At 39.7% G+C, this 13,451-nt stretch overlaps 1 protein-coding gene across 1 annotated transcript in view; it reads right to left on the bottom strand.

The window, feature by feature from the left end:
* LOC128514119 (B-cell receptor CD22-like) overlaps window positions 1-13,451 on the bottom strand; it is a 131,913-nt gene that overhangs the window by 111,235 nt on the left and 7,227 nt on the right. Inside the window, exons 5-6 of the mRNA XM_053487817.1 lie at window positions 7,892-8,152; window positions 7,120-7,380 (exon numbers count right to left, since the gene is read on the bottom strand). Of these exons, the coding sequence (XP_053343792.1) occupies window positions 7,120-7,380; window positions 7,892-8,069 (439 nt within the window). The 5' untranslated portion in view covers window positions 8,070-8,152. The remainder of the gene's footprint in view (window positions 1-7,119; window positions 7,381-7,891; window positions 8,153-13,451) is intronic.

Raw genomic sequence — 13,451 nt, 5'->3', positions numbered from 1 at the left:
AAGTCCGGGGAATATGTCCAGTCAAAGATAATCCGGTTAAAAAATCTTCGAAAGAAATTAATCCACAGCACTCTCTCCTTCTCTCGTCCAAACAAATAATGCGCTGGTCCACCATTACTACTCATGCATTTTTCCCCTTGGGGCTTGCCATAGAAGGGCATAGGGCATGCACACTTCGCAATTGTGTTGCATTTTTGCTGTAAGGGGAAGGAGCATGTGCACTTCGAGTGTGTGTTTTCCCCTCGAGGCTTGCTGTAGATAGGCATGTGCACTTAACGAGTGCTAGAGTTCAGTTTTGGTGAATGGTGGAGAATAAACAGTTAAAAAGGATTTCGTGTGCTCTCGTTTTTTATTGTTTTTTTTATATTACAAAGTGTTTAAGCAAACCCGGCATGAATGCTCGGTTACATTAACAAGAGTGTGGTGACGTTAATTTTACTGTAAGATGGCGGGCAAGTTGTTTGTGACAGAACGTGGGCGGATATTATGCAAATATGTTACGGAGTGACGTGGATCCATAACAGAGAAAAATTAGATTTACTAATGACTCGTTTAGGCGAAGGTGAGCCGATTCTTTTTTTTAAGAGACAAAAACTTCATTTATTGTGCACTGTCGGCGTTACAGATAGTGCAGATAGTTTATGTTCACATACAGCTACATGACACACTGCATGGAAGAAAATATTTAAATTTTTAAAAAAATAAAAATTACAACCAACCAACCTATAATCCCCTCTTACCATCCAATTTAGATGGCAACTTAATAATGCTGTGCATTATGTAATATTTGTCATAAAAAATAAAATAATTAAACCTTCCTCTGTACTGTATGATCATCTTCAAACTAATAAGGGAGATTAACCAATCAGAATTCAATATTGTAACACGCTGCTTTCAAGCTCAGGCTAGTTTGCCTCATTTTTCGCACTGTTCGCATTTTCGCAATGGCCAAGAGAACAGTTCAATCACAGCTTTTGACTTATTTAAAAAAAATAGGAGAACTGAAGGTAAGTTACATGCGCACAAATCCTCTCAGCAGAGACACAATGAAAACTACGGATTCAGTTTAACATGGCAGTTTTGGAAATTCTTTCATGATTATAATTTACATTTACATTTGGCAGACGCTCTTATCCAGAGCGACTTACATTTTTATCTCATTACACATCTGTAGTAATGCAGTTGAGGGTTAAGGGCCTTGCTCAAGGGCCCAACAGTGGCAACTTGGTGGTTGTGGGGTTTGAACCTGGGATCTTCCGAACCATAGTCCAATGCCTTAACCACTGAGCTACCCCTGGCCATCATAATAAACGTGTTCTTTACCCAATTCGTGTAATTTCATTTTTAATTTAAAGAAGAAGCTTATTTTTTTTTTTATTAGACTTTGTGGCTTCACCTACATGCTTGGGTAAAAGGTTATAAATCGATGCTAAATGCCATAATAGTACTTTGTTGATTTGTGTGTGTGTGTGTGTGTGTCTGTGTCTGTGTTTAAGTGTCTGCTTGTGTGTGAGAGAGAGAGAAACTGGTGCTTAGTCATACAAAACTACAATACTGTTAAATTATTTAAAGGATCAAATGATAGTTTTGACAATCACATGTTTAAATGCTTGTGTTTTGATTTTTTGGCTCCAAGTTAATTGATTAAGCTTACGTTTTATTAATGACAACTTTCCTCTTTTAATAAATAAAATCATCAATTAAAAACAACACTTTGTATTTACTCTGGTTGTCTTTGTGTAATAATAAAATTTCATTCATTCTTTGATCTGAATCAGCAAAAAATAAAAATAAATCAGGAAGCAACATTCGGGAATTTAAATAAATGTGTTGTGCTTCACTGAATATCCGCCAGATGGCGCATGGAAGGACTTTATTTAAACGCCGGAGCAAGTACTGTACAAACAAGAATTGTGTATAATTACTTAGTCTAAAACAATATTGTTCCCAATGCTGAAGCAAACATGAATTTTATTTTGCTTTACAACAGATCTTTCATGATAAATGTGTGTACATGTGCTTCATATTTTTTTCATTATAATGAAATGAGCTGCCCAAATTCGTGCTTTAAAATTCTTAATAAGTTTCTTATATATTTTTTGTAATGTTTTAACAGGGACAAAACAGTCAAAGACATGGCAATGTCTCGGTTTACATGGTGTTGAAATTAATTTAATTTCCTGATAGCTGGCTATCTGATAGTCTTAACTATGCGAATGTCCTGATTCGTGAATATGCCAACATATCTTATTTAAAGGAAAAAATGTGTCGACATCATCAGAAGACATGAATGAACTATATATATTATATTATTAAGTAAATATTATTTTATGACCATGAACTTCTTCTGGCTTTTTATAATAATCATCATATTTGCTGTTTGTGTCCAGCATTTAATAATTATTTCATACATTATTTAACCACGGCTGGAAATAATAGCTGGAATGTGATGTGATTGTGAATTCATGACTAAAATAAAGCAGTTTGTCTTTTGTAAAGTACTTTCACTTTACAAAAGGCAGCGTTTTTATCAAAAGGTTGATAAACGTTTGTTGTACAGTATATACACCACGACAGCACGCGCAGTTACTCACTTCTCACCTTTCATGTAGGTCTGCTCGGACTAATTCGTTTTAAACCCCTCAAAAATGTGTGTGTATACAGCCCAAAACCTCCATCAGTTATTAACAATAGCATCTATTTAGAAAAAATGCCCCAGTGATTTCGGAGCTTCAGGAAATCTCCCGGCGATTTGCGCATAACACCGGGCCAACTCATGTCGGAAAGAATTTATAAACGGTTTCTAAACGTGGGCTATTGTTTTTTTTTACTTATAGTATTTGTTAATTGAATTTAAATGAGGTTTGGGCTCAGGACTTCGATTCGGCATCGTGATTCTCCTCTTTAATTTACTCCATAGTTTTAATCAGCACTCAGCCGCATGCATAGAGTTTTCCAGAGCGCACCGGCAGAAGTAGACTAATGATTATGAACGCATCGGGAAAACAGCAAGCAGACTGACTCTGACCATTTGAAAAAACTTTTGCGTTCATTTTCTGACGCGCTCAAGTTCACCAAAAACAATACAGAACAGCGCAGCTTATTTTCTTTCAAACATTTATAAAATCACGTTTTTTCGTTATTGTGAGTGCGCTTAAATAAAAGTTGAGTCTTATAAAGGCATGTAGTCTTATATAGTTTTATTATATAGTTTTTGCACATTAATCAGAGTCCTCATCTGTTACATTTTTGAGGACAATAGTTTTTTTTTAGCCTGTCACGGCGTGCGCCCAAATCAATATCGCTCCTCGCTCACTATTTAGGCGGCCTCTCCTTCAGATATGCGAAGAAGCGGGGCTGTGGAATTAGGCACGAATAGTGAAGAAGAGCTCTCCTTGCTAATAATCCTGGGCTTCCAATCCGCGCTATAAAATACTCGGGGTTTGTTGGTTTACAGTGGATTTTACTACGCGGTGTGAGTGAGACGCGCGCACACAACGCGAAAGTGCGGCATGCAAACGGGGCAAATGGAACGTGCCCCAGAGACTTCAAAGAAGAGCCAGCGCGAGCGGACGGAGGCAGGAGCTGCTGTCCGCGGATGGCCGTCGTACTCGTATTTTATAGCGCAGGGTGCAAACCCGGGATCATTGGCATGGATGAGCTATGTCCAGCTCTGTACCAGCGTGTCATGTGGGCATTATAAGACTAAAAAGTGGCAGCTGGCACGCCTAAAAATAGACGCAGGTTAATTTTTTTATAGTCTAAATTAAAATCCTCCTCTTTAGTGCCTCCTATTCCTATTAATCCTATTGTTCTTTTAGTGTCACTGCGTGTGCTTACAATGCCAGACAACATTCAAATGCAAATTATTCACTCTCCCCAAGTGTGAATCAGCTGTTCTCACCTATACATATAAACCTATACGTTCTCACCTAAAGTGTTTAGGTAAAATTCCACCTATACAAGTGTGACAAATATGCAAAGAAAAAAAATAGGAAGGGGCAAATACTTTTTCATGGCACTTCACATGTAGTCAGATTGTTCCACTGGGCTGAAACTGTAGCAGGTGGAGTTATAGCACTTTTCAAATCACACTTACTATACACTGATATGAATAACTTTGAATGATGAATGCTACGTTAATATGATCTCGGGCTTGCTCCACATTATAAAAGCAAAGCGCGGAGTTTAGTCAGAGATCAGGGAAGTACGTGATGTGGTGGAAAATAGGCAGTGGCGGTTCTACACTGAATTGCTCCCCGGGCGAGACTCCCTCCCGCCCCACCCCCCGTCAGCGGCACTTCTAACCAACCAAACCCCCTGTCTGAAGTCTGCTCGGTTAATTTGTTTTAAAACCCCCAATTCTGTGAATTCCCCCAGCAGCGAAACCGGTTTGATGACTTCACACCTGTTGTAAAGGTGAGATGGGGGATTACAGTAACTGTGGGTGCGCTTCACCTCGGAGCGCGCTGTCGCGTTGTATTCAAAGAATAGACTAAAACAAAATCATGTTTGCTTCAGCATTGGAAACAATATTGTATTAGGCTAACTTTATTAAAGATTATACACTTTTGTATTCTTTGTCCACACACGTGGGCATCTTTAAATTTTTAGATATTGATCCTTTCTCGATGCAGCGAATTTTCTGAGCAAATTAATAATAATTTCCATGAATGAAAAGGAGGAAGAAGAAAAGGTTACGCGAAAATAAGAAAAAGCTTTAGAGGTAAATGCTGTGAAATGCTTCAAATGAACAGATTCTGTCTATAACAGGTCAGGGACAGTGAGGCTGGACCCAGCAGCGCACCACATCCCACATCATAATACATGCTGATGATGACCAACACGTCTCCCCTGATCTACCAGAGCCAAGTAAAAAGAATGGCAATCAAACAGAATAAAATTAGTAGCAGCATTAACTTGTGCTAGTTATTATGATGGTGGTCAATATTAATTGAAATAATGTTTCTCAGCATTATTTCGTGTTAATATTGACTACCATAATAATTAAAATAAGTAACTAGTTTACTAGCGTGAGCTACTGCTGCTACTGATTTTATTTCAGCTTACCTGTTCAGTTTTATTGCCATTCCTTTTAAAATATTGTCTTTATAGATTTATATGTTGTTTGTCTTGATGTTCTTTTTTTTCCGTTTCTTTGACCCAATATATGTTCAGTGATACTTCAAATAACATGTTTAAATAGCATTGATTTCTGCATTGTGTTATATTTTTATACTAGTAACTGGTGTTAAAAATGTATCTCTACATTAATGAGCCAATGTATTATGGTGTGGGCTGCTGTGGGCCAGGAAGTCCACGGCCACTTTTTGGTCCCAGTCCGCCCCTGTAATAACGAATGGAGAAAGCGCAGTCGAAGCCCGGGGATTCTGCCAGTCGTGAATAGCTGACACTCAGTGACAGCCAATGAAATTGAAGCATTTTTGCCGCTTTCCACGTTGTGTGGCGTTGCTTAAATAATATCCGTATAATATCCGTATATCCTATAAAATCGTCCAGACCCTGGTTCGAATTTCGCTCTGGGTGAAAATGTAATAAATGTGAATCCTTTGTTTTACACTTTTTGCTTATGATAATTATTAAATTATAGCAACTGTGAGGTGAGTGCTATTGTGTTTCATAGCTTAAGCAAAAAAAATCTCAATTGCAAACATGCATTTAGTACTGAAGCATAACTTGATAATGTAATGGCTATATCTATGGCGTTTTAGCGAATAGCACCAGCATATTGAGCACTGGCTGGGAATCGAAACCGGGTCTCCCGCATGGCGGGCGAATCACCTACCACTGAGCCACCAGTACCCGTCTGCGTTTAAAGCGCATAAAAACAATAAAACAATACTGTTATAGGCCAACGTCATACATCTTTGTAGTCCTTTTGCACACGCGCGGGTGCGTTACAATAATATTAATAAATTCTGAGAACTACTACTACTAATAATAATAATTCTGAATGAAAATGAAGAATAAATACATATCAGTTTGAGCTTGACACGTTTATGAGCTCTGTCGCTTGTTGTCAATGGGCGCCTAAGAGACATAACATTTTTCGGCTTCAGTAGACACACAATACTTTAGACTGAAACACGACTGCCCCCTACAGGTATTGAAGGGCATTTTCACAGCTTGCCGCGCGCAACCGCGGCAAGTCGTGGGATCCCTTTTCCGAAAACGTGCATTTTTAAAGGCCAGATCTGTATATGCTAACATTAAATTGACTTCTTGTTCAATTATAGGTTGTATGTCATCACATTTTGCAAAGTACCTTTCAGTATTCATATGAACTGAATGTTCTTACGTATTACAAGATGAAAATCAACTTAATTATTAAAGTTTATTTCTTTATTTTGCCATTTTTTTAAGCAGATACAAAAAGAATGGAAAAGTAAAGCAAGCGATGGAAAATGTAGCTAAAGTAATTAAATACACTGTTTCCCAAACTAACCAAACACACATTAATGTGATAATCTTCACTCTCCCTGACTGGTAGATGTTTTGTGACAGAGGCTGGCGGGTAGCAAAGATCAATTTAGGAAGAAAATTAAATTTTTTTTAAAAAGGTTGCATCTTGTCATGCTACTGAAAAAAACATAAAGTGAAGACGTTCGTGTGGTGACAAAGATAAAAGATGGTTACAGAGGGCTGACACTGGAGACTTATTTTATAAAGCATGAATTATAAAAGTGTCTCCCTACAGAAAACTTCACCATATTCACAACTAACTGCTTCTTTCTAACTTTACACAGAACTTTCTGCATACAAATCATTGTAAGTTAACTGATACTTAAAAATGCTAATTGAAAGAGCAAATTAATAATACACTTCAAGAAAACATCAGAATTGAAAGAAACAACTTAAATTTAAGTAGAAATCTGTTTTATAGAATGTTTGATGCCTGCTAGATGACAAAGTGACTAAATACTGTATAAGAACTATACGTATATCATACTACATAACCTGACAATTAACAAAGCAAACAATCCTTTTTTTTTTTAATTTTATTACATTTTTTCATACTTTCTGTAACCTACCATGCTCAGGGGTCTAAACAAAATCTAGTCACATCAAGAAAGACATTGATGGATAGCTGCTACTTACAATTGACACTGAGAGATAACTGCTGTGATTGGCCCGTTCCAACAGAGTTAGTGGCGCTGCAGGAGACAGCCGTGTCTCTCCTGACATTTTGAAGGACAAGAGGATTTTCTCTGTAGCGGGTGGTGGTGGTGTTTTGGGTGACGACCCACTCATAGGCTGTGACTGTAGGGTTGCTGTTGCTGGTACATTGAAGTGAGATGTTGTTACCCTCGACTACAGTGGTGCTTCTTGTGTATTCTATTCTTACATTTTTCGGTGCATCTGATGAAACATGTTAAACATCAAGTGTGATTATGAATGCAGCATCATTTTTATATACAACAAAACCCTTTTTCCTTTCTTAATACAATTAAATCAAAGGTCTTAAAGTCATAAACATATATATTTTTATAGATTTAACATAGGTTTGCATCATACATTAATTTAATGTAAAAAAAAACAGGAAAATTAAATAGTTTCATTTACCATTGGTATTTTATGGCAGGCAAGAACAGGAACCTGTTGTATCTTTATTAACTTAAACATTGAACATGTTGTGCTCTCTGAAATGCTTTTCTGCTCATCACAGTTGTAAAGTGTGGTTAGGGTAAAATAACTAGTCCTACCAAGCTGACATTGTTGTGCCCTTGAGCAAGACCTTCAACCCTCACTTGCTCAGATGTATAATCTAGGTGTTTATCTTAGATTTCCACTTTAACACAGATCACTATAATACACTGCTCAGGAATTTTCCAAAAGAAACATAACAGCAAAACACATTAAGACTACTCACAATGGACATTGAGAAACAGCTGCTTTGATTCACCCTGTCCGATAGAGTTATTGACGATGCAGGAAACAGATGTGTTTCTCCTCACATCTAGAAGGACAACAGTACTTCCACTGGGACTGAAGGTGGTGCTGTTTGGGAAAATTAACCACTCATAGTACGTGGGTGCAGGCCTGCTCATGCTGTTACATGTAAGTGAGATCTGGCCACCCTCGACCACAGAGCTGCTTCCTGTGTAATCTACTTTCACATCTGTTGGGGCATCTGATAGAATGTGTGAAACATAAAATATGTTTATAAGTACAGCTTAATTTTTGTACCCTATAAAACAGGAAAAATGTTTTAGGCAAATAATCCTAAACCTTGATGTCTTACGTATATATATATATATATAAATAAAATTCTGCATTTCTAATTTAGGACAACAAAAACATTTTATCATATGTACGGTACATACCATTAACACAATATATGTGCCTTTTAAATTTAAATTCAAATTTTATTTGTCACATACACAGTCATACACAGTACGATATGCAGTGAAATGCTTAGAGAAAAAACAGCTCATCTGCCAGAGTCACGTCTGCGTTCGTCATACTGGTTGTTGGTGCTTTATAATCCGTTATTGTCCTTAATCCCTGCCAGAGGCTCCTAGAGTCACTCTGTTGGAGTTGTGACTCTAGTTTTCTCCCGTAGCGCTGCTTCGCCTCTTTCACCACCTTCCGGACGCTGTATGACGCAGCCTTGTACGGTTCCATGTCCCCCGACGCGAGTCCCATGTTGATCCCAAAAGCAGGTCAAAACATGTCTGTGACAGCACTGGTCATGCACTTACCTACCTATCTTATGTATGTCATCTTAAGGATTAACAGTGACGTCCAAAATATTTGGCAACCTTGTCTGTCTTGGCAAACTTAGTCTGCGAGCGCTTTGTGAGACGAACAAAACTTTTAAACTAATTTTAACTTGTTAAATGAGCATGGTCCTGATATGCAAGTACTTAAGTATAAATACGCTTTGTCTGCCGAGCATTATGTGATTACAACTGAGCCAATGGTTCTTCTCTCTCTCTTGTGCTGTGGGATTGTAGGTAATCTTCTCTCATACTCTGTCTCAGTGCGTCACTATTACAGTCAGCATCTGTGTGTGTGTGTACTGTTTACTATACCATTGTGACCATGGTTAATTTGGTAAATTTTTTATAAAACATATTATTTTAATATTAATATTTTTGGGCTGTGGAGCAAATCATAAGAATTTAAATTATTTCTTCTTTTTTGGAAATTCGCTTTGATTTTGATATTCATTTTAGCTTCGGGAATGAATTATGCTTGCAATCCAAGGTTTAACTGTATATGATTTGACAGGAATGTTTTGGGGAAAAGAAAGACAGACACCCCTCTGGTTCATGCAAGTTCAATACTGCTAAAAACAAGCTATATATATATAGTGGTGTGATAAAGGAGAATTATAGTTGCCAAGCTATATATATATAGTGGTGTGATAAAGGAGAATTATAGTTGCCACAACCAATGTGCATTTAGTGTTACAATTTGCAAAGCATTTGTCAAGCCACAACACGCACAACAATAAGGCGGATGGGCTACAACAGCAGAAGACCCCACCGGGTACCACTCATCTCCACTACAAATAGGAAAAAGAGGCTACGATTTGCACAAACTCACCAAAATTGGACAGTTGAAGACTGGAAAAATGTTGCCTAGTCTGATGAGTCTCGATTTCTGTTGTGACATTCAAATAGTAGAGTCAGAATTTGGCGTAAACAGATCGAGAACATGGATTCATCATGCCTTGTTACCACTGTGCAGGCTGGTGGTGGTGGTGGTGTAATGGTGTGGAGGATGTTTTCTTGCACACTTTAGGCCCCTTAGTGCCAATTGAGCATTGTTTAAATGCCACGGGCTACCTGAGCGTTGTTTCTGACCATGTCCATCCCTTTATGACCACCATGTACCCAACCTCTACTGATGGCTACTTCTAGCAGGATAATGCACCATGTCACAAAGCTCGAATCATTTCAAATTGGTTTCTTGAACATGACAATGAGTTCACTGTACTAAAATGGCCCACACAGTCACCAGATCTCAACCCAATAGAGCATCTTTGGGATGTGGTAGAATGGGAGCTTTTTGCCCTGGATGTGCATCCCACAAATCTCCATCAACTGCAAGATGCCATCCTATCAATATGGGCCAACATTTTTAAAAATGCTTTCAGCACCTTGTTGAATGAATGCCACGTAGAACTAAGGCAGTTCTGAAGGCGAAAGGGGGTCAAACACCGTATTAGTATGGTGTTCCTAATAATTCTTTAGGTGAGTGTGTGTGTGTATATATATATATATATATATATATATATATATACAGTGCATCCGAGAAAGTATTCACAGCGCATCACTTTTTCCACATTTTGTTATGTCACAGGCTTAAAATTAAATTCATTTTTTACGTAGAATTCTACACACAACACACATAATGACAACATAAAAGTTAACTTGAGATTTTCGCAAATTTATTAAGAATAAAAAATTTGAGAAAGCACATGTACATGTACATGTACGTATTCACAGTATTTGCAAAATTGATCCCATCCCGTTCCCTTTCAAAAGCTACACTCGATGCTGCGTGAAAACGCTATGGGAACATCTTTTGTGTTGCCGGTTGTAAAGCATGTGAAGGAAACCAATAAAGGAAAGGGGAGAGAGCCTTAATAAAGCTCTCTTCCCTTCTTTAGCGACCTCCATGATGGGTTAACCCTTTCATGGAGCAAGCCATATTTATCCTGTGTTTTTCATGCCATAGATTTAGATTTTTTCTAACATTGTTTAGCGGAAGCGCGGGGTTATATGATGATGCCCCAGATAGAAGAGATGCTTGCGGGCTATCTCTCTCCTGGGACATCATCCTCCCTGAAAAAGCCAACAAATCCTTTTAACTGTGTAGACTTTCATCTTCCCTGGGGAGAAAAGCTTTTCAGGCAGCAGGTCAAGCTGGTGCTGCACTGCACACAATGGCGGTTTTGCAGGCTTACCAGACTGACCTGCTGAAAGACTTGAGCACTGGCGGGGCTCTTGAGGATCAGGCGTTCTTGGAATTACGCTGAGCCACAGACTTGTCTCTTCGTGCAACAAAGCAGACGGCCCAGGCTATTGGCCTTTCTATGGCTGCAATGGTTTTCGCACAGAGGCACTTGTGGCTGAATCTCACAGGCATCAAGGGTAAGGATCGTAGATTCCTCCTTGATGCCCCCATCTCACCTTCCGGCCTGTTTGGCGACACCGTTAACTCGGCCGCCACTAGGTTTCCGGAGGCAAAGCTATACGAACAAGCCTTCGCAAAGACTGGAGTGCGGCGCGCCGTGCTTTGCAATCTGCCTCAAAGATGTCGGATCGGCGTACTCTCTTCTTCACAAAGAAGAACTCCTGAGGCTCATTCGCTCAGGATGGTGGGGGCGACATCCGCCCAAGAAAAAAGGGGTCATAGAACATGTTCCCCTACCAGACAGAGAGTCAGGCTACTACAGCCAGTATTTCTTGATTCCAAGAAAAACGTGGGGGCTGCGTCCAATTTTAGATTTTCACGGGCTTAACCGCTATCTAAAAAGTACAGTTTCAAAATGTTGACTGTGAAACGATTGTTCTCAAATCCAACTAGGGGATTGGTTTGTGACAATCGATCTTAAAGATGCATATTTTCACATAGAAATATTTCCACAACACAGGAAGTTCCTGAGGTTCACTTTTGGGGGCGAAGCTTACCATTATCGGGTCCTTCTATTTGGCCTAGCTCTGTCACCCGCACATATACAAAATGTATCCGTATTTTGTATAACATAGGCAACTGGCTGATTTTGGCTCAGTCGCAGTCCCAAGGGAGCTGGAGAGGCCATCTTCTCGTGTGTCACATCAATTGCCCCGAACTGATGGCTTTATTTTTGCCCTGAAACACCTCCTCCAGCAGTTGAGGCTACCATGTCCTAGTGCAGGTGGACAACATTACAGTAGTCTTGTACATAATCACCAGGGCGGACTGTGCTCGCGCCGATTGAATAAGCTAGCCCACCAGGTTCTGCTTGGGGCACAGGGCGAGTCCCTGTCCCTCAGGGCGATTTACATTCTATTATATATATTTTATTCTATATAAAGTTGGGAGCCCTGGAACTTTCACGCACTAGAAGAACTAATGCCCTCAAGGTGAGGGTATTTGAATGTTGTGCATGGCGAAACATGTAGACCCAGTCCACTGCCGAATTGTTTCAGTGCTGGAGTTTTGCAAGAAAAGTTGCCCTCGGGCTTATGCCCTAGTACCCTCAGAATGTACGTAGCCGCTATTTCGGCTTGTCATGTTCTGACTGACGGGGTCTGGTTGACACCCCTTCCAAACCATTAGAGTCAGCGCCTGTTTGGCTTCTGACACTTAAGATGGTTTTTCTTATAGTTACTTCTTTCAAGAGAGATGCTATTGTCCTAGCCTACGAGGCACGTGGGCTCACTTCACCTCTAGGAATTAGGGCTCATTTAACCAGGGGGTTTGCCTCATCTATTGTGCTGGCCAGAGGTATTTCCCTGCAGCAAGTGTGTGGTGCGGCAGGTTGATCCACTCCGCACACATTTGTTAGATTCTATAGTTTAGATGTTTATGCTACTCCGGGCTTACAGGTCCTCGAGTCAGCCTCCCAGAGCTAGATCTAAAACCTCCTGGCTATTGTGCGCACCCTTGCATGATAAATCTGTTCCCTTTCAAAGGCTACACTCGATGCTGTGTGAAAACGCTATGGGAACATCTTTTCATGTTGCTGGTTGTGAAGCATGTGTGTATCAAACACGCCAAATTTTGGCTTATATAACCAGTTTAGACTAGTAGGACTAGTCAAGGCTATTTTGCATCCTCACTTGAACTATCTTCCGAAAGTTTCATTCTCAACCATGCACCCTGTTGTTCTTGAAGCTTTCTGTCCTCCGCCTTTTACAGCTCCCGAGCAGGAGAGACTTCACTTACTGTGTCCAGTACGTGTTGTTCAGATTTACGTCCACCGCGTCTCGGGTTACTTTGCTGTAACCCTGTTCCCTGAAAAGGCGGGAACGAGATGCTGAGTCCCAATGCTGCACTGCCTACGTGACCGGACATCTGTTCACTCCTATTTATAACCTGCAGGTGCATCTTATCAGATGACCCGACCGAGGTTATATAAGCCAAAAATTTGGCGTGTTTGATACACACATGGTTCACAATCGGCAACATGACAAGATGTTTCCCATAGTGTTTTCACGCATCATCTCGTTCCCGCCTTTTCAGGGAACAGGGTTACAGCAACCCGAGACGTTCCCCAAACTAACCTGACCCACATTAATGTGATAATCTTTACTTTCCCTGATTGGTAGATGTTTTATGACAGGAGCTGCCGGGTGGCCAAGATCAATTTAGAATTTTTACTACAGCAAAAGCATGCATCTTGTCATGCTAATGAAAAAACATGAAGTGAAGACATCCATGTGGTGACAAAGATGAAAGATGGTTACAAATGACTGACACTGGAGACTTTT

Source organism: Clarias gariepinus, chromosome 26 (assembly GCF_024256425.1).
Source record: "Clarias gariepinus isolate MV-2021 ecotype Netherlands chromosome 26, CGAR_prim_01v2, whole genome shotgun sequence".
NCBI classification, from domain to species: domain Eukaryota; kingdom Metazoa; phylum Chordata; class Actinopteri; order Siluriformes; family Clariidae; genus Clarias; species Clarias gariepinus.
This window is presented reverse-complemented; position numbering and strand designations above follow the sequence as displayed.